The following is a 27664-nucleotide window of genomic DNA, read 5'->3' as shown; positions in this document are numbered from 1 at the left end:
CCGAAGTTACTTTCCCATGGCAGCAGCTGTGGTAGTTGCTGTTGGGGGCAGCGAAGAGGTGGGGAGGTACCTATGAGGTAACATCGCCACAGAAGCATGAGCCACGCTATGAATCAGTTGGCAAATGCCTGGACTGAAGATTTTGAAGCTGAATTTAAAGGAGTCATTGTCGTCGATAGCCACAGGCAAGGTGATGAAATTCTCTGCAACACTTTGTATAAAATCCAATCCAAAAGGGAAGGATCAATTCTCCATTCTCTAGGACAAATGGCCTCCACCTTGTAGATGATACATCTTTAATGTCATCCTAGCCAACTTCGGAATGGGGTCATCACTAGGATCGAAGGGTCAGATTCTGAACCCCTTACTCCCATTGGATAGTTCCTTACTCCGCCAGCTGGTCTACTGAGGTGAGTGGGACCACTCATGGAATCTAGGGCTACTAAACAAAGTAAGAGTAATAGAAACAGGCTCAAAACCAGTGGTTCTCAGCCAGGGTCCGCGACCCATGGGTGTCCATGACTAAGTTTCAGGAGGTCCACCAAAATAAACCCGGCTTCAGCCCCAGGTGGCAGGGCTCAGGGAAGGAGCGCTGCCTCCATTCTGACTCACCTCAACGGGCCACCCAGCGTGCGGGTCCGCACCAGCAAGTTTCACACGAAGTAAAGCAAAACTAATATTCAGGATTTTTATTTTTGTACCTATCTTATGCTTTTCTTTTGTATAGTACAGGTAGGTAGGTAGGTAGGGGTGTGTGTATGTGTTTAGCTGTACAACTCAGTTTAATATGGCTTTTGATATGGATATGCAGGAAAACATTTGCTGTGGCACAGGTGGGCCATGGAGTTTTTATAGCATATGGTGGTGGTGTCTCAGAAGGAAAAAGGTTGAGAACCCCTGAAAGTCTAAACAGTTCCCAAGTAAATGAGATCTGTAACGGCAAGCCCCTAATAGTATTATCTGCTCTGCTCCTTTCTTGTTGCTAGGAACAATCTATTTCCAATTATGACCTCAAGGTCAGAGCAAGAACTCAGAAGGTAGTAAACCAGGATCTCTCCTGGTTGCAGGACAAGTCACACCCCCCAGCATAAAACAGGGATCTCTCCCTCCTTTTGTATCCTGAGATGAAAAGGGTTAAATCAGTGCAAACTATTACGGCTGTACAAATAATGATCAAACAAACCCATCCAAGATAATATCGATTTGTATTAAACTGTACACCAAAGAATTTTGTTTGCCAAATATTATACAGCAAAACAGGTCAGTAAGGGCACATATTATATTCCAGACGAAAAGCCAACTGTGCGTGTGTTGATAAATAGAGGCTCCAAATGTAGGATCTCATATACTACCATCAGCTGCTCCAGAATGAAAGCCTAAAATCTTTCACTCTACGCTGAGCCAAAAGTCCAGCTCATTAACATTTAATGCTCATTGACAATCTAACACATCACAGAGTTAGAATGTACGAAGAGTATTATAAAGTGGGACAGTTTCTAACACGTGGTTATCTCCATTTCTTCTCCAGAGACTAACAGACACTGAGACAGACAGATGCAATGCGGGGCGGGTGGGGGAGAGTCAGTGTTTGGCATCTGACATGAACAACGTATTACACTTGTCTACGACATTCAGTGATTCTACACAACAGGCTCTCGAAAACAGATCATCTCACGACTTCATGGGAGTGTGAACTTTGGCAAGGAGAGAAACTTTCTATGACTTTGGCTTCCTAGGGGAGAAGTTAAGCAGCAGCAAGGGGTTACTGAGATGAATAGAGGATTCTTCACCACATGACCTGAATACTAACAGGGAGGCATTTCGATCCCAACTTTGCCAATCATCAGGGATGGCTGACCCAGAGAATGAGGACCGACCCATTCTGGACCTTGGGCCTGGTGAGAAGTTCAGATCCAGGACTCTCTGAATACAGTTAATTCTGGCACGGTTCTAACAGTTTCCCTGACCAGTGTGGATAGAGAGTCTCCGTGGTACCCTGCCCCAAATGCCTGAGAACTACACTGCTGCTATTAAAGCATAGTTCTTCCAGGATGCTTTTCATCTGTAGATCTCAATGCACATGACAGAAAAAAAGGTCAGTTTCATCCCCGTTCTATACAATGGGAAACAGACCTAGAAAAGGGAAGAAGCTAACCCAGGAACAGAACCCTGGTCTCCTGACTCACAGCCCAATGCCCAATCCGCTGGACCTTGCTAAAAAGCCCCACGTGAAGTGCCTCTAGCTCGGTTAGACCAGATAACACTTCTCATTCCCCCGCAGGAATTACCCTATCAAGGGAACGCAGTTTTAGAACCACGACAACACTAGTTCACCTCTCTCTCCAGCCGGCAGTTAACACACCTTCAATGTTCTATCACATGGACTTTCCTACTGCTACGCTGTTAGAGTAATCCATAAGAAATGACCTCTTCCATCCATATTGCACTATTAAAGAAGCAGAACAAAGACCCAAGTTATTTCCCATTTAGGAACAATACTAAAATAAAGGATCCTATTTCTCTCTCCTCCCACCCCCTGTTAAATCTGTTTAAAATGACAAAAATGTAACCAACTATTTATGGCAACTGTGCAACTGAAACCAGTTTCCTGTCTAGCATCTATTCCTTCCATTGTGCTCACGCTACTCATTTATTGTAGGGCTGCTTGTTAGTGGCGGAGCTGTTGGCACCAGTTTTCCCCCCCACTACTCTAAAGTAAAGTAACTGAACCACTGGTTTGGGGGGGGGAAAGGATGACTCATTTCACATTGTTCTCAGCACACAAGAGGTCCAAATGCGGGTGAAGATGTCACTTACACGAAGACCCCTTTACAGGGGAAGTGAGTGAGTCTCGGACCCATTGGAGCTTTACAAAAGTCCTGATCAACAGCCCACTGAAGTCAACGGAAAGACTTATGACCGTTCAACAGGCTCTGGATCAGACATGAGGGGCAAAAAAAGAAGATGGGCTAAATTTGGTGGATCCGAGTTTGGAAAGAGCTTCCTTTCAAAGGCTCTCCAGTCAGCCCAATCCAAATTCCAAGCCTTAGGAGCACCGTTATTGCCATGAGTCCTTCTGGAAGGATTGCGGAGTGACTGATTATTAGGGAGTTAAATAATCCTCATAGTGTTAGCTTTTTATTTTTTTTAAATCCACATTAATATTCCCTTTCACCTCTCAGAATCTCAACGTCTCCCGAGACCAGAGAGAGGCCTCAGAGATCTCGTGCGCTCCAAGTGGAGATTACCAACCTCACCGTCATTACTGAAAATCACCCTGTACGGTGGGAATCATTTGCTATGGGAGAAAAAGCTTCCCTAGGCCTACAAGTTAGATCTTTTCTGGTAAAGAAGTAGGTTAAGGCAATGGGCTTATCGAAGATCCATCAGCACCACGTCTCTCTCAGCTACTGACACATGAGTGCAGCTCTGAAAGAAAGAAAGGAGAAATGGGAAGGTTATTTAAATATCTTCCTCCCTTACATTCTATTGACCCTACTTATATGGCCCTCACTGTGGCCTCGAGCAACTCTCAGTCAGTGGATTTTATTCTTACACCCCCCCATTGTACAAATCGGGAATTAAGACACAGGGTACATTAAGTGACTTGCCCAAGGTCCCACAGGGAGTCTGTGGCTGAACCAGGGCCTGAACCCAGGACTCTCTAGTCCAAATCCAGCGTCCCTACCCGTTAAACCATCCCTTCTGCCAGGAATAAGTTATACTTCGCACTTAAAGCATTAGTCATCAGTAGACACTGAAGTATTTATAAAATCTGAGGCAGCATTAGCCCCTTCATTTTCTAGCTGGAGAACTGAGATACAGAGAGGGCAAAGTGACTCGCCCAAGGTCAAACAGCAAGTCGTTGGCAGAGCTGGGAGTAGAGCCCAGATGCCCCCAGTCCTATTCTCTGTCCACTGGATCATGACACCTCCATTAGAGGAGGGGCAAGACAATCTTAGAAACAGGAACAAGTCCTACGGATAAATTTGTTCCATGAATGAACATGATGACTCTGCCCCATTAGCAAGACATTCCAAGTCCCCTCTCACAACGTTCTCAGTAGGAATTTAGCCCCATTCTGCAGGTGGGGATGCTGAGGCACAGGGTGGAGAAGCTACTTGCCAGAAGTCACAGCGCAAGTCAGTGTGAGAAACAGAACCCAGGAGTCCGGCCCCCCAGCCCTGCACTGATTACCCCAGACCAGGCTCGCTCATACATTCCATGGGGGTGGTCACACGTCCCCTTCCTTCCCTGGATTACAACCCAGCCTTGCAGTATAGCTACGACTTCGGTGATTGATTGAACAAGCTGAATGAGCTGCAGTTCTCAGTGTCCCTTCTCTTCAGGTACTTACAGTGAAGAGAGGTGGATCTTTGCTGTGTGGATGAAAGCCCTTCTGCCGACAGGAAGAGATCTCCTCCAGGCCATGGTCTGTCAGCTTGAATAATCCCGTCCTACAAAGATAAGATGCTTTGAACAACCCAGGCCTCTTAAAAAGATCAGCAGAGCAAATCCCTTTAGGTCAGACCTGTTTTGGTTTCTCATTTTCCTTCTGAAGTCATCTTAACAATGCAACTCTCACCGACACCATTCCTAGCCACCAAGGGTACGTCTACATTGCATTGTAAACCCAGACTCAGCTCGGAACTCAACCTCCCCTCCCATCCCCACACCAACCTCCCTGATTCTGGTCAGCAAGCACTGGGGACCTGAGTGCTGCTGAGATTCAGGTCCAACCCCTCCTTTTGCAGTGTGGAAGCAGCTCAAGCCGCAGACCTAAGTCGGAAGGTTGGCCTAGTGCAGTATGGACGCATTTAGCACGGCTGCAGGACACAGGTCCAGCAACTGTATGCCCAGGTTTACAACGCAGTGTAGACGCTGAAGAGTAGGCTTGGAAACACTGAGTCCACAAGCTTGGGTCCCACAGACCCAGGTTTACAAATGCAGTGCAGACCTACCCCTGCGGTGCTGCCAGGAGACAGAACCATCCCTGCCCCAAAGAGCTTACGGTCTACACAGACAAAGGAGGAATTCTCTGCATTTTACAGATGGAGAACAAAGGGCCAGCCATAGGGGGGCAGGTCAAACAGGACACGCGTAGCAGAGCTGGGAACGGAACCTAGATCTCTGGAATCTCATAATGCGCCCTAACCCCAAGCCAACCCCTCAAATCCACACGATGATTCTACAATAGTTTCCAACTAGTTCTAGTGAGAGCTTGGGATGGGCTGTTCAGACGTGTCAAAGCAACTTTAGAGCAAGAGTCCAGGGGACACGTGCGCCTAAGGCCTGCTGTACAAATGTCACACAGGGTTTGTACTGGCAGAACTGTCGGGTTGGGGGCCCCACGAGATTTGACTGATACAGTTATAGCAGCACCTAGTGTAGACACAGTCAGACTAATATGAAGGTTCCTATAATTGCATCCACACAGAGGGCTGTGTTATTTTAACTACACCAGGATAGCTAAAGCAGCAGAGCTTGGGTGTGTAGACAAGGCCTAAGCTGACAAGCCTGTCAGCTCTGGAAGGCCTGGACCATCTTTGTACAGTCCCTAGTGCACCGGGATCCCGCTCCATGCCTGCGGCTTTGAGGCACTACCGTAATACACCTAATAAACACCACTTTTGAAAATTCCATCTGCCCAGGAACAACATGCTTGGGAAGCAAACACACTCCCCCCTACTTACTCCTGGTATTTGGGTGCGCACACAATGGCAATGGACTCAGCCAGCATCATCTGATAGGAGCAGTGCGTGTGCAGATCCACGCTGGAAAGAAAAGCTGTTTGCGTAGGGTGAGTCTAAACATGGATACATACAAAGGAAAGGAAAGAGTTAAGAAGCCTGGCTCAGAGATCAAGGTGACCGAAACAGCTGCAACCACTGACAAAGGGGTCACAAAGAGTATCGCTTTTTTTATTCAATGACACCGATGAACAGAGCAGTAGCATGCTAAACCTTTACCGTATTTGACAGTCCAAACACGCCTCCCACTCCCAAAACAGCCATTTCAAACTAAGATTCCCCTCTTTGTTTTAAACTAGACTGAGAAAGACACAGAAAAGGATGCAATCTTGCATCTCAAAGCACGCTTAAGTACAGTTATAAGCTACATTATATGCACCCCCACATAGGAGTCCCTTCACACACTAATGAAATGCAGCCCCTTCTGGGGTGGAACACATTAGCTGTTTAACACAGTACAGCCACACCAAACAGGGCAGGGGGTAAGAAGATTCTAGAATCCAGTCAACACTGCCGGGGATTTTAGGGTGGCACAAAGCAATTGGTCAGTTAGAATTTGGCCAGAACCCTGGATTTAAACCCCCCCAACTCTTATGAAAATGGTCCTGGGGTCTGTCGGGACCTTTCGTTTTGTGTCAAATCCCGGCCTCCTTAGCTGTAACATCTAAAATAATGAAGATCAATTGGCATCAGATGGATTTAATGGGGTTAGATCCCTTCAGATGAGAACAAATCTCCCACAACCCTTCACCCGCCCCTACTGGAAAAAGGAAGGTCTCTTTCTGCAGGTCCCTTGGCTCTTTGAGAGGGGAAGCTAGTGCCTAGAGGGACAACCTGGCCAGTATCTTGCAGTTGCCAGTGTTTTCAAGGCAGCTGCCACATTCATGCTGCGGAACGCGGTTTCCAAATGTTTTGCTTGGCATTTGGCATCACTCTGAAGGCTGAGCCTGGCCTGGGAACAAGGCCAGCTCTGGAGGCAGTAGAGGAATCTGGAGCTGGCTTGCCATGTGGTGGGGCGTCTGGAAGAGGAGCTGAGGAAAGCACCATCCCGGGGAACCGCTGGGGGGTTAAGCAGAGGCACCTGGCTCAGAGCTGGACTTTCAGAAGCGGAGTTTAGCATCTGGGACAATGGCTCCATTGAGGCAAAATACCAGAGATGTCTGTGTAGCTCAACTTGCGTAAGTGATACGCTTTTCCTCTTGAGCGCTCCAAGGGCAGGGGACTGGGAGAATGGGGTCACAAGACCCTTCCTCATCTCTCAAAGCCCCGTATTAAACAGGCCAGCTTTCCTAGGTTGACGATGAGTGGAGCTCCCTGCAGCAAACTCCAGCGCTGCTCTCTGCTCTGATGGAGGTGGCACTTAAGACCAAACAGAAGTTAGAGAGTAGTGTTTCTCAAACTGGGGTCACCGCTTGTTCAGGGAAAGCCCCTGGTGGGCCGGCCCGGTTTATTTATCTGTCGCATCCACAGGTCCAGCCGATCGCAGCTCCCACTGGCCGCGGTTTGCTGCTCCAGGCCAATGGGAGCTGCTGGAAGTGGCGTGGACTGAGGGACATACTGACTGCCGCTTCCAGCAGCTCCCATTGGCCTAGAGCGGCGAACCACGACCAGTGGGAGCCGTGATCAGCCAAACCTGTGGACGCGGCAGGTAAACAAACCGGCCCGGCCTGCCAGGGGCTTTCCCTACACAAGCAGTGACCCCAGTTCGAGAAACACTGCTATAGAACTTCTGCTTGGTCTTAAGTGCCACCTCCATCAGAGCACAGAGCAGCGCTGGCATTTGCTGCGAGGGGGGGAGAGGGGAAAGAGGCCCAGAGAAGGGAAAGAACTTGCCCAAGATTTTGTTTCTATGCACACGCAATGATCATTGCAATATAATGACCTAACAAAGAGTTTGCCACACTGGATCAGACTACCTAGCCCAGGATCTCACCTCCAGCAGTGGCCAGCATCAGCTGCATCAGAAGAAGAAAGCCCATAGAGGACACTTTACCTATCCCCTTAAACCGACTTTCCAGATATTTGCTAAGAGTTTAAGATCAGGCCTGCAGGCTCAGGGAAACACTTACATGGATCCAGCCCAGAGTGATGAGGCTGTCCTGATCCTGAATCAGGAAGAGCTCCTCCTCATTCTCCGTGTTGCAATAATCGGGGCCTCCATGTTGTTTGGGGACAATGACATGTGTTATCGTGAACTCGTTCCTCAGCTGGAAGATAGCAGGGAGACGGTGGTTACAAAGAGGACAGTGATTAATTGTTCTCCATGTCCACAGAAGGCAGGACAAGAAGTAATAGGTTTAATCTGCACTAAGGGAGATTTAGGTTAGATATCAGGAAAAACTCTAAGAGCTCTGGAACAGGCTTCCAAGGGAGGCTGTGGAATCCCCATCATTGGAGTTTTTGGAAAACAGGTTGGACAAATCACTGTCAGGGGTGGTCTAGGTTGACTTGGTCCTGGCCTCAGCGCAAGGGCCTGGTCTAGACAGCCTCTCAAGATCCCTTCCAGCCTGAGATCGTCTGATCCCACAAGGCACTCTATGGTGGACAGAGCAACGCATCAGAGCATTAGCAAGTTTTAGTGCGGCTGTACACGCTGCATTGACTACACAAGGCCCCAGAACTGAGGCCAAGGTGTCCTTTTACCACAGGATGCTAGACAACCAGAAAGCTTTGGGATGTACATTATTTAAAAGAAGCTTAGAGTCATATACCAACAGAACACTTCTACATTAAGGCGGTCGAAGTTATGAACCAGATGATGAAATGGGGTCAACAAAGGGCTGGACCCGATGACCCAAGAAGTCCCTGCCACAACTAGGTCCCCAGGAAATCTTGTAATGATGAGGTTAGCAATTTGACTCTAATCCACAGGAGTCATGACTGGATGTTACTACTCTCTGACAGCAGCTCAGTGACTTATTGGGTGGGTCTGAGTCCCCAGCGGAAAACTGCCCATTTCAGTACTTTGATTGTAAGCCCCTTGGGGCAGGGACCATCGTTTTGGTCGGTGTTTGTACAGCACCTAGCACAATGGGGTTCTGGGCCATGTCTGGGGCTCCTAGGTCCTCTCATAGTATAAATAATTTAAAAAAAACCACCCCCAGCTGCCAATGATTAATAATTTAGTAATGATAAAATACTTTGCTCTTACACAGAACTTTGAGAGGAAGAATTTATCACCGGGGGTGGGGGAAAGCTGCGAGCACTGGGGAGAAGCTGCTATAATTAGGAAGCCTTTTTGGGGAAAGAAGCCGGTAGATGTTTAGCTGTGGGGAAGGACGGCTATCAAGGTGGACAGAGTTTAAACACCCAATAGGGCTTCAAAAGAGGGATCCGACTGCCAACCAAACAAGGTGCCCAATCCTGCAATCAGATCCCAGCAGATGGACCCCCGTCGATTTCAGGGACACCTGTCCGCACGCAGTCCCATTCTGTGTGGATCCGATCGCAGGATCGGGGCCCACGATGCAATTGCAGAAGGCGAGCAGCGGAGCACAAATACCCATCAAGACAAGGCTCGTGAAGGTGGAATGAACATGAAGCCACGGCCTGCACTGTTCGGGTCTTTAAAGAGTCAACAGGGCCAACTTAAGGTCACACGCAATGACAATTTAAAGGCAATGTAGGATCTGACATTAGAGTCAGAGTCAATGCAGGACATTGTAACAAAGGTTTTTTTTTTTTGTTTTTTTTTTTTTAGGAGATCAAGGGGCCAAAGGGGAACCTAAGGCAAAGATATTGACATGGCTTTATCCAGAATGTGACCTTACCAGTTTCCCACAGAGGATTCCACATGTCTCCACGCCCCGGGCAGTGTTAGCATCTGCTACCTGGAGGAACTTATGGCAGAGCACCTTGGGGATGATGACATGGCGAAGGCCCTCTGTCATTACGTCTGTGGGGACAGGAAGGGTAGATGTGAATACAAGGCAAGATTTGCTGCAATGTGCATCAGAAAAGGTCAATACCTGAAGGGGTAGGGGAAATCATTTCAGCCCAAACGACTCAGGGCTGAGGTTTAAAAATCAATAAGCTAGGTACACAAATAGCTGCTCGTCGTATTCCTAACAAGTACATGAAATCACTAGTGTTACTTAGCTCTTATACAGCACTTCTCATCCATAGATCGCAAAAGGCTTTACAAAGATGGCGATGGGGAAACAGAGGCAGAGAGGGGAAGAGGCCTTCCTAAAGACACACAGGTTAGCAATGGAGCCCGGAATAGAATCCGCAGGAGTTTGCACTCCCAGTCCAGTGCTCTATCCGTTGGACCATGCTTCCCAAATTGTGTGTAAATCAAGTAATTGTGCAAGTGCAAAAGCCAAGATGCAAAACTGAACTGAATCAGAAAGTGAAATGGACCAGCTCATTTTCCCTCTCTCTAGCCTGGTAAAATACCAAGAGCATCAAGTGGAGAAAGGAAGTTTGATTTAAAAGAAACCATGCTCCATTGCCATGACCAAAAGGCTGAGTAACACAAGACACTAGCATATTGGGCTCAACTGTGATCTCACACTAGCGGGACTCCATTGATTTCAGTGAAGTTCCTCCCAATTTGCTCTCATGTGAGTGGTCAAAATCAGGCCCGTTAATATTCCCCCTCTCCCCCATCTTGACAGCATCCCTTTAGAGACCAGAAATGCTTTCAGATGGGTATTGAGATTTTTAGGGCACATGTGGAGGGAAAGGCCAGAGGGAGACAATCAACGGCAAATCAGCACTGACTTAGCTCCAAATTTTGATCTCTGATTAGTCACTCCGGTGCGTATGTAAGAGGAGAATCCAGCCCTGGATCTGAATCTGACTAGGGACTGAAGCCTGCAAGGAGCTGAAAACTGATCCCCATCCTGCAAGGCACGCAAGCACGTGGTTAGCTTTAAGCAGGAGAACAGTCCTATTGAAGAACTGGGTTAGATCAGGACCAGAGCGCTCAGCAATCTTCAGATTCAAATGCCTACTCCTCTTAAAGGGGAAGGAGCTATTTCCGGATACTCCAGAGACACACACTCAGTCAGCGCAAGCACTCATCACCCACACAGTTAGGGTGGAAGCCATTCTCCTTGCAGGGATGAAGAGGACTAGAAGTAAAGCTGAAGGGTTTCTAATATGTTATGTGGGTGCATTTTCGCATAGGACACTTGAGACTGATACTATTTGTGGCATCTCTATTAGTGTCCAGCCTAGGTTCAGGCACCAGTGTCACTAATAGGGGTTAATTCCAAAAGGTACTAACTGTTTTCCGGACTCCCCAAAGCTCCAGGTTTCAGAGATCTGTCCACAACAGGCAGTTTTGGCAGCACTGTCCCTACCACTGGGCTTGCAGGTGGTACAGGAGATGCAGGAAGCTTTGGGCTTAAGTCAGTTGGGGGCTTTTCCACGCCTGGTATCAGGGGTGCCCCCTGAGACTCAGGACCTAGCTCTGGCTTCCCAAATTCCTGCAGGATTCTCAGACGCTCTTTCTCCAGCTCCTTGCGCCGGATCAGCTCCTCGAAGGCATTAAATTGCTCCTGCTCCGCCTGTTGCTGCTTCATCTGGGCTACCCTTTGCCTCTCCTCCTCCAGCTGCTGTTGCAGAGCCAGATTACGTGCAAACTCCTCCTCCTCCTTCTTCTGCAATGGGAAACGTGTAGGGACAACAGACAGGATGTCACTGGGTCTTGTGGTACAAACGGGTTAACTGAGCAGGGAACAAGCCTAGGCATTGTCAATCCCTTAGACTATCCCTTCCCCAGCAGGAATCCTCTGCAGATGAGCTTCCCTTCGACATGATCTGCCGAAACACATCCCCACACAGGAAGGGGCAACCAACCAGCTCACATGTTAAACAAGTGGAAGACCACTGCAGCTTTGGCCCATGGACCCCAACGGGCTCCCACATACAGCTCCAAGCTTGTTTGGACCCCCATTGTCTGGAGCATGTCTTAACTGAGTGGTTTAGGTGTGAGCCTGCGGATCAGACAAACAAGGAGGCCAGGGTGGAACAGACGGGGTAATAAAAATAGGATGTGTGAAATTCTTAATAGCAATCATGTTGTGCCACCTGTCCTCAGCTGGCAGTTTTCTGTCTGCATCACAGCAGAGGGGAGGTTTGAGGAACGACCTGCAGGAGGTGGTGACTGGCTTTATGGACTCAGACAGGGAGTCTTTCCTCCCTGCCTGGCCCTTACGCAGGGAGGAAAGTACAAAGGTGATTTGGGAAGAAGCAGGAGACCCGTCTGGGACAAGGCAGCAGCGACACGCTCAGGAAGGTAGCTCCCAGCACTGTGCAATACGAGGTTGCAATGCTACATTGCAGAATCCAGCTACCCAGTTTGCAGATTCAAAGACCCTGAATATCAGTTTCCTTTGCAGCTGCAGGTTTTATTTGCGACGCTGACGTTTCACCTCGCACCATTACTCACCTTTCGCTCGCTGTATTCCACATACTCTTTGGTGTAGCGCTTTAGCAGCTCCTTCTTCAGCTCCTCGGCTCTGGGAAACGCAACTTCTTTGAGTTTCTGGAGGGAGAGGGAATAAGTACGATGTCAGGACAGCAAGACCAGATGGGAATCTAAGGTCATCAAGGCCACGGCACTGAGACAAAGTAAACTCAGCTCCCATACTTACTGCAGATAGAGGCATTAGGAGAGGTTAAGCCACAAACCGGCAGGGGGCTAGGATACGGAGGGCTACAGCAGAGAAGCAGGAGTCAGAGAAAGGAGCACTCAACTCAGAGAGAAACAAATAAATGGTGCTGCAGCATCCTGCTGGTGCATCCACACGCGGCACCAGTGGGACACATTGATCACATACTGACACATTGATCACATCAAGGGCGTAAGGTCCTCATTTCCCCCTCCTCCCTGGCTGCTGGGCGGGGAGATGGTGTTCCATGCTGCCTGGCACCAATGGGCACTGCGAGAGCCAGCGACACGCTCACGCATCTACCCAGACGTGCACATCTGCAGCCCTGAAGAGCTACACGAGGTTTGGGGGAAAACAGGCTCACAATTAGAGGGGCTCTACCCAGATGCACCACAACCTGAGCACAAGACCGGCACTCAGAAAGTCCCGTGTCCTAATCCCTGGCCATCACAGAGACTTAGCACCTCTCAAAATAGCGCCCCAAATGACAAGTGCTCTGAATTCAACAGGGGCTGCAGGCAATGACAACCGACTCAGCCGCCCCTTCCCCTCCACCCCAGAGCCAAACCTTTGGAGCATCCATGCTCAAGACTCAGCAAGCCAAGCTTGGCTGTTCTGAAGCCTGTGTCCACAACACCCCCAATGCCCACATGCAGGATAGGGAGGTGAACATGCAAGTTGGCCTGACACACCTGTGCGAACGGTGCATTCCACGTACTGACGTAAGAGTTTGGGCCAATGAATACCAAGGAGAGGAGATGATAGCAATCCAAGGACCAAAACACTGGAAGACCTAGGCTGAATTATTAGGGAAAGATACTTTCTAACAAGACCTGCCCAACTGGGAATGATCTCCCACGGGACAGGGTGGAAGCCCCATTACTTCAGAGAGCGAGTAGTAGACAGGACAATACCACAGACAGTGTAACAATAGGAACAGGGCTGGAAGCCTGGCCGACAGAGGAGAAAGGGAGGGAGAGGAACATGAACTACCATGATGCATCGCGGCAGCATTTCCAAATTGGAATTTCAGTTTTGGGCTTTTCTATTTTCAAGTTTTTGACCAAAAGAACAATAGTTTTCCTCAGGAGCCACCTCCCCATTTTCCTGACCGGCTCCAATAGAGAACAACCCAGCAATGGCAGGATGACAGACCACGCGACACACCAGCTCCTTTTCTAGCACCAACATCTATTATTTGAATGTTGTGTAATAGAAATTATTGAGCGAGAAAGAGACTCTCGGTAACACCATTGCGAGCTGCGACAACTTACCTTCACCGTGTCTTTCTTCTCAGGGAGGACAGCGGTTTTGTAATCGCGATGCTTCGGCAGCTTCTCTATAAACAGCCTGCAAACGCAGAGCAGAAAGATTGTATTTCCAAACGGCGGCTGCAAGATGCAGGAAGAGATGGAAGACAACAGTCGTTCTAAAAGCTGGGTTTCTTGCACCCCAGCACAGATGTGCTCTGCGTTCTCACTTGCAGTGCCCAATGCTTACATCCACTACTATGCTGTGCTTGTGCGTTCCTCATCAATAGCAACTTCCAAAGATTAACCTCCTCCCAGGCTCTTTGGGATAGAGACGGTCTTTGCACAGCACCTGGAACACAATTATGTGTAATATCCAAGTGTCCAGGAGTTCCAGTCACGGACCAGGACCCCACTGTTCCTGGTGATGTACAAACACTCCTAGTCATTCCACAACAACAATTTCCATTAAATGATGATAATGGATAACAACAACAACTTCCATTAAAACAAATTCAAACTGGAGTAAAATCGAATAGACCCAGAATACGGCAGACTATTCATGATGGCCCCAATTCAGGGTGATACCGAAGCACAACAGTTGAAGCATGACAGTTGTTCCATTAAAGTCAGCGAGGTTACTCACATACCTCAAAATCTCGCTAACTCAGGGCCTGCAGAAGGGAAATGAAACCATTTACGCAGCAGCTGGGGAAATCAGCTAATTTCCCCCATTCTTATGACTTAAATAAAAGCGAGCATCTGAGTTGAGAACCAGGAAGAGACAGAGGGAATGAACAGAACAGGATAATTATTGACTGATCCATCCCCTGCTGTCCAGTCCAAGCTTCTAGCAGTCAGAGGCTTAGGACACCCATAGCAAGGGATTGTATCCCTGACCATCTTGGCTAATAGCCATGGATGAACCTGTCCTCCATGAACTTCTCTTATTCTTTTTTGAACCCAGTTATACTTTTGGCCTTCACAACATCCTCTGGCAAGGAGATCCACAGGCTGACTGTGTGTTGTGTGAAGTACTAGTTTTAAACCTGCTGCCTATTGATTTCATTCAGTGACACCTGGTTTTTATGTTATGTGAAGGAGTAAACAACACCCGCCCCCATTTACTTTCTCCACACTAGTCATGATTTTATAGACCTCAATCATATTTCCCCCCGCGCACCCCTCGTCATCTCTTTTCCAAGCTGAATAATCTCCGTCTTTTTAATTTCTCCTCATATGGAAGCTTTTCCATCCCGCTAATAATTTCTGTTGCTCTTTTCTGTACCTTTCCCATTTTTTGGAGATGGGGTAACCAGAACTGGATGCAGAGGTGGGCGTACCATGGATTTATATATCAGCATTAAATATTTTCTGTCTTATTATCTATCCTTTTCCTAATGGTTCCTAACACTGTTAGCATTTTTGACTGGCACTGCACACAGAGCAGATGTTTTCGGAGTCATCATGGATAGTTCTCCAAGATCTCTTTCTTGAGTCGTAACAGTCAATTTAGACCCCAACGCTGAGTATGTGTAGTTGGGATTATGTTTTCCAATGTGCATCACTTTGCATTTATCAATATTGAATTTCATCTGCCATTTTGTTACCCAGTCACCCAGTTTTGTGCAATCCCTTTGTAGCTCCTTGCAGTCAGATTTGGTCTGAAACTATCTTGAGTAATGTTGCACCATTTGCAAACTTTGCCACCTCACCCCATTTCCAGATCATTTATGAATATGTCGAACAGCACTGGTCCCAGTCCCCTAATGCCTAGAGGGACCCTGCTATTTACCTCTCTCCATTTTGGAATCTGACCATTTCTTCCTACTCTTTGTTGCCTATCTTTTAACTAGTTCCTGGCTCATGAGAGGACCTTCTCTCTTATCCCAGTGGGAGAAGAGCACCTACTCACAGGGCATATTAATGCTTACACGGCACTCATGTCTAGACTTCAGGCTAAGCAGCTATAAATGCCAACTATGATGTATCTGCTACAAGGCACTTTTGGCTGTGTCACCATCTCACAGCATGGCATCTGCTCCAGTGTCTGAACTGGACTTTCAGCCACCCTCCCAGCTAACCAGCTAGGAGCAGCAATAGTGACTGGCAGATACCCAGTGGAGGGAAGAGGGACAGAAAGGACTAAGCCGTAGCCCAAGGAAGAGTGGTACAAGGAAACAATCAGACCATACCTGACCCAGTTAAGAGTTAGAGCTGGCACGGTGATCACAAAGATGAGCAAAGGGATGGAGTGCAAGCAAAGGCTGAGGGAACGATGTTTAGTTTGGAAAAGAGGAGATTAAGGGGGGATACGAGAGAGGTCTTCAGACGCTTGAAAGGCTGCCGTACAAAAGATGGAGAAAAGTTGTTCTCTTGCCACACAAGGCAGGACAAGAGGCGACGGGTTCAAACTACAGCACAGCAGATTTATATTAAGTCTCAGGAAAAAACTTCCTAACTGTAAGAACGGGAGGACAATGGAACAGACTGCCCAGGGAGGTTGCAGTAACTTCTTCACTGGAGGATTCCAAAGGAGGCTGGATGGTTTAGACACAACAAATCCTGCATCTTGGCAGGGGGTTACACTACCTGACCCTTACGGTTCCTTCTAACCCTCGGAGTCTATGACCACAGAGTTTATATTGGAGCGCGCATGTGTGCGCTAAACCTAAGCTGAATTAGAGCTGCAGTCCTGGCTTTCTGGAGCCTAGACTGCTCCTCACCTCTATGGTGAGTGCAGACACCAGTCCCCAAAGACCAGAGCGAGAATGGCCCAATCGGCCAGCAGCCTATTAAATAGCATGAAAAACATTCCTCACGCCGACTGGTGTTCCTGGCTGGCCTGCTGCTCCCTGCACGCAGTTGCAAAGCAGGCGACGTGACCCTTGGATCATTGCAAACCACTTTCGAAGCTGGAGAGAAGGGAGAGTCATTCGGATGGGGCAGGAACAGGAGCTGCACATCTCGGGTGTGGGGAGAAGGCTGGTTTCAGCACATGCTCCAAAGGGAGATTCCACAGATGAGGAAAAGCCACGTGGCAGAACCGACATGATCATTAAGGAAAAAGAGGAAACCCAGGTACCATGAAATTAATCAGGTCAGAGAACAGAGACACGAAATAAACCCACCCGTGTGTTACAAAAGTCTCTGTTTACGTACCCCTTACTCACAGAAGTAACTCCTTACTTGTGGGGGTAAACAGCACATCTACCCCGCAGAAATACCTGTGGCCAGCGAGTCTCACAGCCTTGGTCTGCAGACTGAGGCTTGCGCTTCAGTGCTAAAACTAGCCATGTTCCAGCGCAGGCTCTGAAACCCAGACCCCAAGGTCCAGCCACCCAGGAACATCTACACAGCTACTTTCAGTGCTGCAGCGTGAGCCTGAGTCTGGAGAGACGGGCTCTGAGACTCGCTGGGGGGGGGGAATAGCTTTTTGCTGCATAGGCATACCTGATGGGGCTACGGGCATGGGTGGGCGAGTGCTGCGGGATCAGCTTTCAACAACCGCTTTGCCCCGAAAGGGTGACACCACCACTTGGCTCCCAGGTGACCTTTGCAGACGCATAAATCGGGAGCAATAGGTCCAGAGGCATTGCAATGGGACACAGAGGGTTTCCCCTCCCTCTCACTCACCAGCGAGAATCCAAGCCAGGCCAACCGGGACTCAAAATCCCTGACCATCTCATGGCTTTTCACTGGCTTGTGTGGAACTGGTGACCTCAGTCCATCAGCCAGCCGGCAGGTGCCCCTAGAATATAAGTCACTCCCCAATTGGCTTCTTGCATTGGCAGGCTCAGCAGAGAGGCCAAGAACTGAATGTACCAAAGAAGAGAGAACTCTGCTTGAGATCAGGGGGCCCAGTCAGCCCTATGCCCCTCCAGCCAGCTGGGCTGGGAGCACCAGACGCAGTGACAAGGTGGGAGCATGCCCTTATCTGGATCCAACTGAGCAGATCTATGCCAGGCAAAGCTCCTCTGAAGCTAATGCATGGATCCCAATGTAGGATCAGGGCCTTAATGCTCCATAGAACTTGTGATTCTAACTGCAAGACTATCAGACACAAACACAGAGTTGCACCTGTTGGCACTGGCTGTCTCCCTCTACGGGCTAGATGAACTCTGGAAATGAAAGTATGAGGCACCACTGCCTGAGCCTCCAAACCCGGCCTATTAGCATAGCGACAGCAGCAGCAGCCTGTCATCCAGCCACTGGGGGCGGTTAAATAGCCCCACTGTGTTAGCACGAGTTACACATGGTTAAAAATCAAAGTTAGGACAATCAAGAGTTAAAGCTCCTACAGCTGCAACCCACTTCTGTGGGGAGCCAATCACAAGCCCCTCCCCCTCAATTCTATTTAAGCTCAGTGGGATGAGGGACTCCTCTCCACCATGCAAAACCAGACCTGGGAGAAGGCTGGATGCTGCAGATCTGTTGGAGGATGTAACAGACCCAGTGCTGCAGGAGATCTCGTTACAGCCCAATGCTTGGGGAGAGCATGCAAGACAGCAAGTCTGCGCACCCCACCCCCATGGCAGTGTGCCGTGCCCGCTAAGGGAACAAAGTAGCCCGGAAAATATTGGATATTTCATGGTCACGCTGTTTACAGCCCTGATCCGTGGCTGTGGAAAGGGGAAGTGGCTTGAGGTGCCTGATCTTGAGACTGCTCTGTGCTGGGGCAGTCCCCTAACAAGGTAGAAAAAACTCTGCTCTTGCCAAAGGCAGCCAGGGACTTGCTGGGACCCAGGATGTCAGCCCATGCTGCTTTCCCACAAACACGCCCCCAGCTGCAGGAAGTGTCACGGCTGTGTGCCCCACCGGAGGCATCACGTACGCTGGAGCGAGCTTCGTCCAGCTGCCTAAGGAGGGCTGAGGGCAGTTTGGGGCCAGAAATGTATTTGTGTAATTAGAGAAATCAAGTCCAGCCGATGCATAACACACTGCTGTGCGGTACCTGGCTACAGCACGTAGCCACACCCACCCACCCGTTTGTTACGGGACAAACTCTTAATCGCCCAACCAAGCCAATTCAGGGTAACGACCACTGACGTGCCTTTGGCGTTACACTGATGGAACAGGGGAGTCTGGTCCTATAGCTGGAAAGGGGCGAGCAGGGAAGATTCATAGGGTACAAGGCCAGAAGGGACCATTATGATCCTTTACTCTGTGCATTACACAGGCCAGAGAAACGTCACCTCGTGACTGTTCCATCAAGCCCATGATGCCTGCTTGGGCTAGAACAGATCTTTTCACAGTCTTGTCCTAAACCTCTGAGCGATGGCAAATCCACCACAACTAGGTACATTGTTCCAGTGGCTAATTACTCTGACTGTTACAAACGGGCACCTTATCGTTAGTCTGAATGCGTCTACCTTCAGCCTCCAACCCGGATCTCGTTCTGCCTTTGTCTCCTGTTTTAGATGACAGAGGAGCAAATGCAGAGGGCTAGATTCGGGCCTCCTTTACAGCGACACAAGTCCAGAGTAACTCCACTGAAGTCAATGGAGCCATTTCAGGTTAGCGCCAAAGTAGGTGACACCAATTCTGGACGAGGGGAACTAAATAAAATAACCTACCGAGTAAATCAAATCTAGGTAGAATGAAAGGCTAATTTCAATTTACCAGCAAAGTGCCGGGACCCAGGTCTCCCCGCCCAGACCACATAGCTTGCAGGGAAATGTACGTGCCACAGCTCCTGGAGAGGGAACCCACCACCATCTGTTACCATCAGCATGGAGAAGCGATTAGAACATTTGTTTAGCTAAAGGAGGTTTACGCAGCAGCGTGTGAGGAAAGGAGCTGGAAAGATTCCACTTGGTTTTACACTTACCAGCCTCCCACAGAGCCCAGAGCAATGTCCATAAAAGCCCAGGAAGTGGCAGGGGGGGAAGAGAGGCTGGAGTCCAAGCTAATCAGAGAAAAATGTATTGAATTTAACAAGGTCAGGTGAGGAAAACTGTACCGACGCCCTGGAAAAGCAAGTGCCAGCAGGAACTGAATGGCATTGTGGGTAACCATCATACTTTGGGGAGTGGGCCCTCTTTTTTTAAGTTCCTGATTAGATCCAGGGAAAGTGCATAAAATAAATTGAAGCTGGAGTTTGCAAATGAGCCTAAGGGAGTGTGATGTTCATTGGGACTCAGGCATCTAACTCCCTTAGGCACCTGTGAGAATCCCAATGTTAATGCATTAAAGAGAGCAGCCTACGCAGTTCAACCTTTTACAGCTTGAGATCCCAGCCTGACAGAACATAAAGGCTAAGCAATGCCTGGCTAGGTTAGCAATTAGATGGGAGATCTCGAAGAAGCAGCCACAGATCTGCGGGAGTAGGTGAGGGCAATTCACAGCTAGGTTCCAGACGGTGCTGAGCACTCATGAAGATGGGTGAGCGTCAATAATGGCCTCTCAGGATCAAGCACTTAACACACTCCCATACTGAACCAGTGTCCTCAAAGCAGCCTTTCAAATGAGCCTCTGACCCTTGGTAAAAATCCCAGGCACTCCAAGAAGGTATTATTCACAGCCTGGGGCTAAGCAGCTGTCAGGTTTCACCCCGGGGTGGGTGCATTTCTGTGCTGGGCAAAGCAATCACCCAACATAGTTACATTTGGAAACCTCCATGGCATGACACTCTATAGAGATATGACCATTGCCCCTATGTACAGCCAGGCAGCAAGAGAGGAGCTGGTGACAAGGAAGAGTCTCTCCCTGCCAATCCAGAGCAGAGAATAAGGATCACAATGCATCAGATTCAAAATAGGGTTGCAAAGACCACCCTGAGGAGACACTGTTGGGCTTCACACCATACAGCTGCAGTGCAGAGGACAGTCTTTATAGGTCAAAGGCATAATCAAGGAAGGGTAGACGGGAGTACAGCAAAATAGAGACAATGGATTTCAGGAAGGCGGATTTTGGTAAGCTCGGAGAGCGGATAGGTAAGGTCCCATGGGAATCAAGACTGAGGGGAAAAACAACTGAGGAGAGTTGGCAGTTTTTCAAAGGGACACTATTAAGGGCCCAAAAGCAAGCTATTCCGCTGGGTAGGAAAGATAAAAAATGTGGCAAAAGACCACCTTGGCTTAACCACGAGATCTTGCATGATCTAAAAAATAAAAAGGAGTCTCATAAAAAATGGAAACTAGGACAGATTACAAAGGATGAATATAGGCAAACAGCACAGGAATGCAGGGGCAAGATTAGAAAGGCAAAGGCACAAAATGAGCTCAAACTGGCTACGGGAATAAAAAAATAAATAAAAAAACAAGACGACTTTTTATCAATACATTAGAAGCAAGAGGAAGGCCAAGGACAGGGTAGGCCCACTGCTTAGTGAGGAGGGAGATACAGTAATAGGAAACTTGGAAATGGCAGAGATGCTTAATGACTTTGTTTCATTCTTCACCGAGAAGTCTGAAGGAATGGCTAACATAGTGAATGCTAATGGGTAGGTTTAGAAGAGAAAATAAAAGAACAAGTTAAAAATCACTTAGAAAAGTTAGATAACTGCAAGTCACCAGGGCCTGATGAAATGCATCCTAGAATACTCAAGGAGCGAACAGAGGAGGTATCTGAGCCTCTAGCTATTATCTTTGGAAAATCATGGGAGATGGGAGAGATTCCAGAAGACTGGAAAAGGGCAAATATAGTGCCCATCTATAAAAAAGGGAAATAAAAACAACCCAGGAAACTACAGACCAATTAGTTTAACTTCTGTGCCAGGGAAGATAATGGAGCAAGTAATTAAGGAAATCATCTGCAAACACTTGGAAGGTGCTTAGGTGATAGGGAATAGCCAGCATGGATTTGTAAAGAACAAATCATGTCAAACCAATCTGATAGCTTTCTTTGATAAGATAATGAGTCTTGTGGATAAGGGAGAAGCGATGGATGTCGTATACCTAGATTTTAGTAAGGCATTTGATATGGTCTCGCATTATATTTTTATCGATAAACTAGGCAAATACAACTTAGATGGGGCTACTATAAGGTGGGTGCATAACTGGCTGGATAACCGTACTCAGAGTAGTTATTAATGGCTCCCAATCCTGCTGGAAAGGTATAACAAGTGGGGTTCCGCAGGGGTCTGTTTTGGGACTGGCTCTGTTCAATGTCTTCATCAACGACTTAGATATTGGCATAGAAAGTACACTTATTAAGTTTGCAGATGATACCAAACTGGGAGGGATTGCAACAGCTTTGGAGACAGGGTCATAATTCAAAACGATCTAGACAAATTGGAGAAATGGTCTGAGGTAAACAGGATGGAGTTTAACAAAGACAAATGCAAAGTGCTCCACTTAGGAAGGAACAGTCAGTTTCACACATACAGAATCGGAAGAGACTGTCTAGGAAGGAGTACGGCAGAAAGGGATCTAGGCGTTATAGTGGACCACAAGCTAAATATGAGTCAACCGTGTGATGCTGTTGCAAAAAAAGCAAACGTGATTCTGGGATGCATTAACAGGTGTGTTGTGAGCAAGACATGAGAAGTCATTCTTCCCGCTCTACTCTGCGCTGGTTAGGCCTCAGCTGGAGTATTGTGTCCAGTTCTGGGCATCGCATTTCAAGAAAGATGTGGAGAAATTGGAGAGGGTCACAGAAGAGCAACAAGAATGATTAAAGGTCTTGAGAACATGATCTATAAAGGAAGGCTGAAAGAATTGGGTTTGTTTAGTTTGGAAAAGAGAAGACTGAGAGGGGACATGATAGCAGTTTTCAGGTATCTAAAAGGGTGTCATGAGGAGGAGAGAGAAAACTTGTTCACCTTAGCCTCTAAGGATAGAGCAAGAAGCAATTGGCTTAAACTGCAGCAAGGGAGGTTTAGGTTGGACATTAGGAAAAAGTTCCTAACTGTCAGGGTGGTTAAACACTGGAATAAATTGCCTAGGGAGGTTGTGGAATCTCTATCTCTGGAGATATTTAAGAGTAGTTAGATAAATGTCTATCAGGGATGGTCTAGACAGTATTTGGTCCTGCCATGAGGGCAGGGGATTGGACTCGATGACCTCTCGAGGTCCCTTCCAGTCCTAGAATCTATGAATAAGTCTAACCTGTGACTTTAAAGGGAGCATTTTAACCCTGTAACAGGCTCACGGCCTTTGCCAGACATGCTCTGCCTTATTAGCAGGCGTTGAAAGGGAGAAATGGGTTCACTGAGGCAGAGGACTCGTGATCCCCACCTCAATATAGTGGAGAAGGGATCTTGCATGCGGGCTGAGCAGTCCTGAAGGAGGAACTGGAGCTGCAGGCAAGCCAGGGAAGTTGCTTGAGATAAAGTTTGATTGTTAATTTCTTTGCCAACAAAAGCAAACCCCAGGAAGTGGTAAACTGACTGTTCGCCATTAGTGGACTGTTTCTAAACAGATTGGGAAAGGCCCCTGCTCCCAGACCCTTACAAAATGCTGCAGTCACCTGGCAGCAGGAGGAGCAAAGGCTGACAGTACCAGCCGGACAGGGGACTCAGCAGTAGAATATTTAGCGATCGAGTGACGAGGCGAGGGCATTTCCCAGTTTGCCTGGGACAGCAATACATCTTGGCTCCCATCACAGCTAAGGTTGTGCTGGTGCACCAGGGAGAGCTATGCTAGCAGTCAGAGAAGAGGCAAGTTAAGATCTTGAGTGCTATTCACCCTGCAGTCCAATGAAGGAAGCCTCAACATCCAACCCTGTCCCAAAGCCCAGACCACAAGATCTGTTGCTGGTTTCTACTCATTGGCCAGTAAATGCCAGGTCAGATGAGAATGCACACCCAAGGAGGATGAGAATGAGAAGTGCATTAAGCTGGGCAGGGCAGCAGGAGAGAACTGCTCTAGGGTAAGGGGCTCTTGTCAGAGATAGGGGCCTGGCATTGCGTGAAGAGGAGGAAACAGCTGAGAGTGGCAAAGAGGACGAGAGATAAAGCGACCATATACTTGTTCAGTTCTTTAAGGGTTAACTTAAGCTTCCCCGTGGTAGAGAGAATGTTTCTGGCCTGGATGGTTTGGGGGATGTTGGACTTTAAAGCTGACCCCTTGGTCTAGCCATTCAATGGTAGCAAGACTTGGCACCTATGCAGTGCTTTTCATTCATTGTGAAGAGGCGGGTAAGAGTCATCATCCCCATTTTACAGATGGGGAAACTGAGGCACAGAGCAGGGACGTGACTTGCCCAAGGTCACACAGGGAGCAAGCAGCAGAGCCTGGAACAGGCCCCAGCTCTCCTGACTCCTAGTCTCTCCTGGCTTGTAACATATGGTGCATGACATCCAAGACAAGACAAGAGCCCCAAAGAGCTTACGGTAAGTTATCCCCATGAAAGGCAAAGGAGCCCTTACGTGATATACTTGTTGTACAGTATGAAGGCGCGCTCAATGTTGCCTTCCTCAGAATAAATCGTTGCCATACGGATGATTTCGAGCCCGGAGCGGTAATACCGCCGTGGCGGGACATCCTCATTCACCTCCACGGAGCTCCCCATCTGGATCAGCCTCCTGACTCGCTCCTCCGGAAGGAGGCTAACATCCGTGTGGTCAGGCATGAAGGCCAACAGGCTAGAGAGAGAATGAACATAATGTATGGAAATAGACATTATCCCAGCATATTCTCTATATCCAAATTTATCAGGGACATATCCTCACCGGGACACAAGGGAGGTGGGAGCGGCTTTCCTAGGAAAGAGGATATAGCGTGTGGGCTGAGCAATCCTGCAGGAGGAACCCTAGGAACATCCAAGCTTTCTTCAGCGCTCAGCTTTTCAGATATATGCATTTTTTATTTGGGGGCAGAAATTCATTCGGGATTACCTGAGCCTCAATTACCCAGATTCAAGTTTTCAGGGGAGATCAGACTGAGCCTGAATCTCACCAGTGTCCACCACTGGGTGTTTTGCAAGACACCTCTTTAAACAAGCATTTCCTCGTAAACAATCGTGTCTCAAGACAATTGAGGAAGAATCAGTCGCCTACCCCCACTCGCTGTAAGAAACTAGGTTATGGCGTGTCTGCTACAGGTAGGGTGACCAGATGTCCCGATTTTATAGGGACAGTCCCGAGTTTTGGGTCTTTTTCTTATATAGGCTCCTATTATCCCTTACCCCCATCCTCATTTTTCACATTTGCTGTCTGGTCACCCTAACTACGGGTAAGTGATACATTCTCATACAGTTTTCTGATTCCATGGCAATCGCTGCCACAGAATATAGGATACCTAAACAACAGCAAGAATCCGCAATATCTCCCTTTAACAACCAGAAAGCACAGTACCCCATCCAACCTGCCCTGCTCCTGATCCCACCTGGCTCCTGTAAACACCCTCTTCACCCAGCAATGCCAGATTCCACCCTCTCCTCCCTTCAGGGCCCCTTCAAACATGTTCCTGAGTGACCATCCACCTCCTTTCTGGTTCCCAATGATAATTTCAGGAGCCTGAGGCAGGCTGCAGGCAGAAAGCACTGCAAAGCGTTCAGGAAGCACCGCAGAATGGAACGCTTTCACACAAGAATCCTTACCTGTGTCACTGCCTTGTTGATGGAGACTGCCCTCTCTGCTCCCCGACGGGTGCTAGCCACCTGAACTCCTAAAAGCAGAGAGTTTCCAAGTATCACTTACTGGGAACTAGACAGTTTATGGGTTAAGCCTTTGGTGAAATCACAGTGCTGGAACTGTAACATCCTGTAAATCCCCCAGCCACATGACTGCTACCAACCATCACTGCGTTATGATTTCTTGCATCCTCCCACTAAACAAGGGGAAAGGTCTTGATCAGAGACAACAGGGCCCTGGGGATGTGAAGGGCTACAGGCAAAAGTAGTATCATTTCCAGATTTACTTTCATGCAAGAGCCCCTTTTGAAGGCCTCAAATCCTGCAGTTCTTCATCCTCACTCTGCCAATATGCCTGCTGAACTCAATGGGAATTTTTCCTAAACAAGGGCTGTAGGATTTGACCCTTAATAAACATCTTATACTCTGTTCTTCTTATAAACATAAGACAGTGGACTCCACTTTCATGACCTAAGGCTGCACAATACTGAGCTCCATCACACAAGAACAAGGGAAACCACTGTTCAGACGCAGAGTTGAACTCCCGCCCCTGCTCAGTGCCTGCAGAACCAGGCTTATAGTGAAATAATTTCTCCCACATATCTGCCCTGGCGGTCAAATTCCAATCTGCACCTTGCAAACCCACTGATTATTCAGGGCTTTCATCCAACTTTGCTATAAAGGGAGTTTCAGTCCAATCCTCTGTATAGAGTAAGACGAATACGCCTTTATAGCAGCAAGCACCTGTATACTTGCCAGTACATAACATACCACCTTCCCTTCCACTTAACTACAACTCTGGAGCCATTCAGCGAGCCACCACTAACAGAGAGCGTGGTGTTTCGCAGCCCAGTAAGACACAGCTTGCTCAGCACTGGCATAAGACGCAGGGCAGGGGCAGCCTTCAGGACAAGCACCCACGTTTTGGGGGCAGAGTCGCCCTCTGTCCTGGTTTTCCCAGGATCACCCCTTTTTTTGAGGCAGCCGCCCTGGGAAACCTGAAAGGGTGCTCAGCACACACCGCCAGCCGGCCAGTGGGGGGGCTATGGATCACCCAGGCTACCCCAGTGTTGTCTTTTGGTGGCAGCCCTGTTTGGGGGCCCGGCCGCTCTCAGACTCGCCCACACCCTCGCCCCGGGGTGGTGGGGGCCACGCCCCCTCCCCTGCAAGTCAGCACGATGGGGGGGGGCAGGGGCTCTGAGGGCTCAGCAACGACCCCGCCAGTCGCAAGGTGGCCGGTCCCATCTCCTGGGCAGTGGGGACAGGGCGAGGGGGTCTCACACCTCCCGCAGCCCAGAGATGGGGCGGGGCCGGGGTCTGCTCGGCGCCCCTCCCCGGGCGCCCCCAGGCCTCACCCCGGAGCCCCCGCCGCGGACAGGGCCTGACCTGCACCTCGATGCGCCGCGGGTCCCGTCAGCCCAAACCGGGGTGGGGGGGGGGGTGCGGCGCCAGCAGCCCAGAGCCAGTCCCACTTCCGGGTGGCTGGGATTCCCTCAGCCTCGGTCTGGGCTACGGGCCACGCCCCGTCTGAATGAGCTCTATTCGGGCCTAGCGCAGGCGGGTCAGCCTCGCTCTCAACAGCCAACCAGACAGCTCCTCCGCATCCGGGTCGTCTCACGGCACCTCCGATATCCGGTCTGGCGTCTCTTGTCTTTTAGCCTCTCCGATCCGGGAAGGGAAAGGGCGGAGCAGCAGCCGGAAGTCGTGGGAGGCGGCCATCTTGGTATAGGCAGGGGGACAGGAACTGAAATCATGCCTGTCATGAGAGCGGGGGGGGGAGAGAAGAGAGGGGAGTCGCCTCTTAAAGGGGCCGCCGCCTGTCAGAGGAATAAGGTGGGGGTGTAGTAGGGGCTTGGCCCTGCCTGGACAGGGGCTGCCCTCGTTGTTGCGCCCCTGACTGCAAAAACGTCACAGGCCTCGGGCTCCCCTGAGGGCTCAGGGAGCAGCAGGGGCTGGTGCCAAAGACCTGGGGTTCAATTCCAGCCCCCCAGGGCCCTGTACAAGGGCAAGGGCTAAACTCTGTGCCCAAACCAGGCTCTCCAGGCTGCATGACATGTTGAAAGAGGACCTGTTAGCACCATATTCAGTACATAAAAGGACTTTGTCCTACAGGTCAGTAAAACATCATACATAAGAGATCTGCAAATGCATACTTGAGTTGTACCATAAATGCCATTCTTTGCTCGAGTGGGCACTATCTGCCACAATGGGTTAAAGCTCATGAGCCCTGTGTTTTCCTTACATTTTAAAGAAAAATTTTTTTTTGCATCATGCTCTCACAACAATCCCATTTGTCCTGCACCGTAAACTCCAAATGCCAACATCCTGCACAAAAACCATGAGGCCTGAGCTAGCTGCTTAACTCCTTTCATCCAATGATCTTAAAATAATGTTACAAAGATGGGTGTGGGGAAATACCCCAATTTTACAGATGAGGAAAATGAGGCACAGGCAAGTTAAATATAAAGTCAAACAGCAAATCAGAAAGAGCCAAGAATAGAAACCACACCAGTGAGGAAAGATA

At 48.9% G+C, this 27664-nt stretch overlaps 1 protein-coding gene across 3 annotated transcripts; it reads right to left on the bottom strand.

Moving 5' to 3' along the window:
* Window positions 1-1186: 1186 nt before the first annotated feature.
* Window positions 1187-26824, bottom strand: LOC120397761 (STAM binding protein). 3 transcript variants are annotated; one of them, XM_039524195.1, is made up of 11 exons: window positions 26764-26824; window positions 25108-25175; window positions 23936-24151; window positions 13648-13723; window positions 12151-12246; window positions 10984-11359; window positions 9521-9645; window positions 7820-7957; window positions 5694-5806; window positions 4358-4457; window positions 1187-3429 (listed from the first exon to the last, which is right to left on the bottom strand). In XM_039524195.1, the coding sequence occupies exons 3-11, from the start codon at window positions 24136-24138 to the stop codon at window positions 3373-3375; spliced, it is 1284 nt and encodes a 427-aa protein (XP_039380129.1). In that variant the 5' UTR covers window positions 24139-24151; window positions 25108-25175; window positions 26764-26824; the 3' UTR covers window positions 1187-3372. The 3 variants fall into 3 exon arrangements, with proteins under 3 accessions (XP_039380129.1, XP_039380127.1, XP_039380126.1); XM_039524193.1 differs by lacking the exon at window positions 26764-26824 and adding an exon at window positions 26496-26753; XM_039524192.1 differs by lacking the exon at window positions 26764-26824 and adding an exon at window positions 26527-26753.
* Window positions 26825-27664: the final 840 nt, after the last annotated feature.

The sequence above is a fragment of the Mauremys reevesii genome, linkage group 2 (assembly GCF_016161935.1).
Source record: "Mauremys reevesii isolate NIE-2019 linkage group 2, ASM1616193v1, whole genome shotgun sequence".
NCBI classification, from domain to species: Eukaryota; Metazoa; Chordata; order Testudines; family Geoemydidae; genus Mauremys; species Mauremys reevesii.
This window is presented reverse-complemented; position numbering and strand designations above follow the sequence as displayed.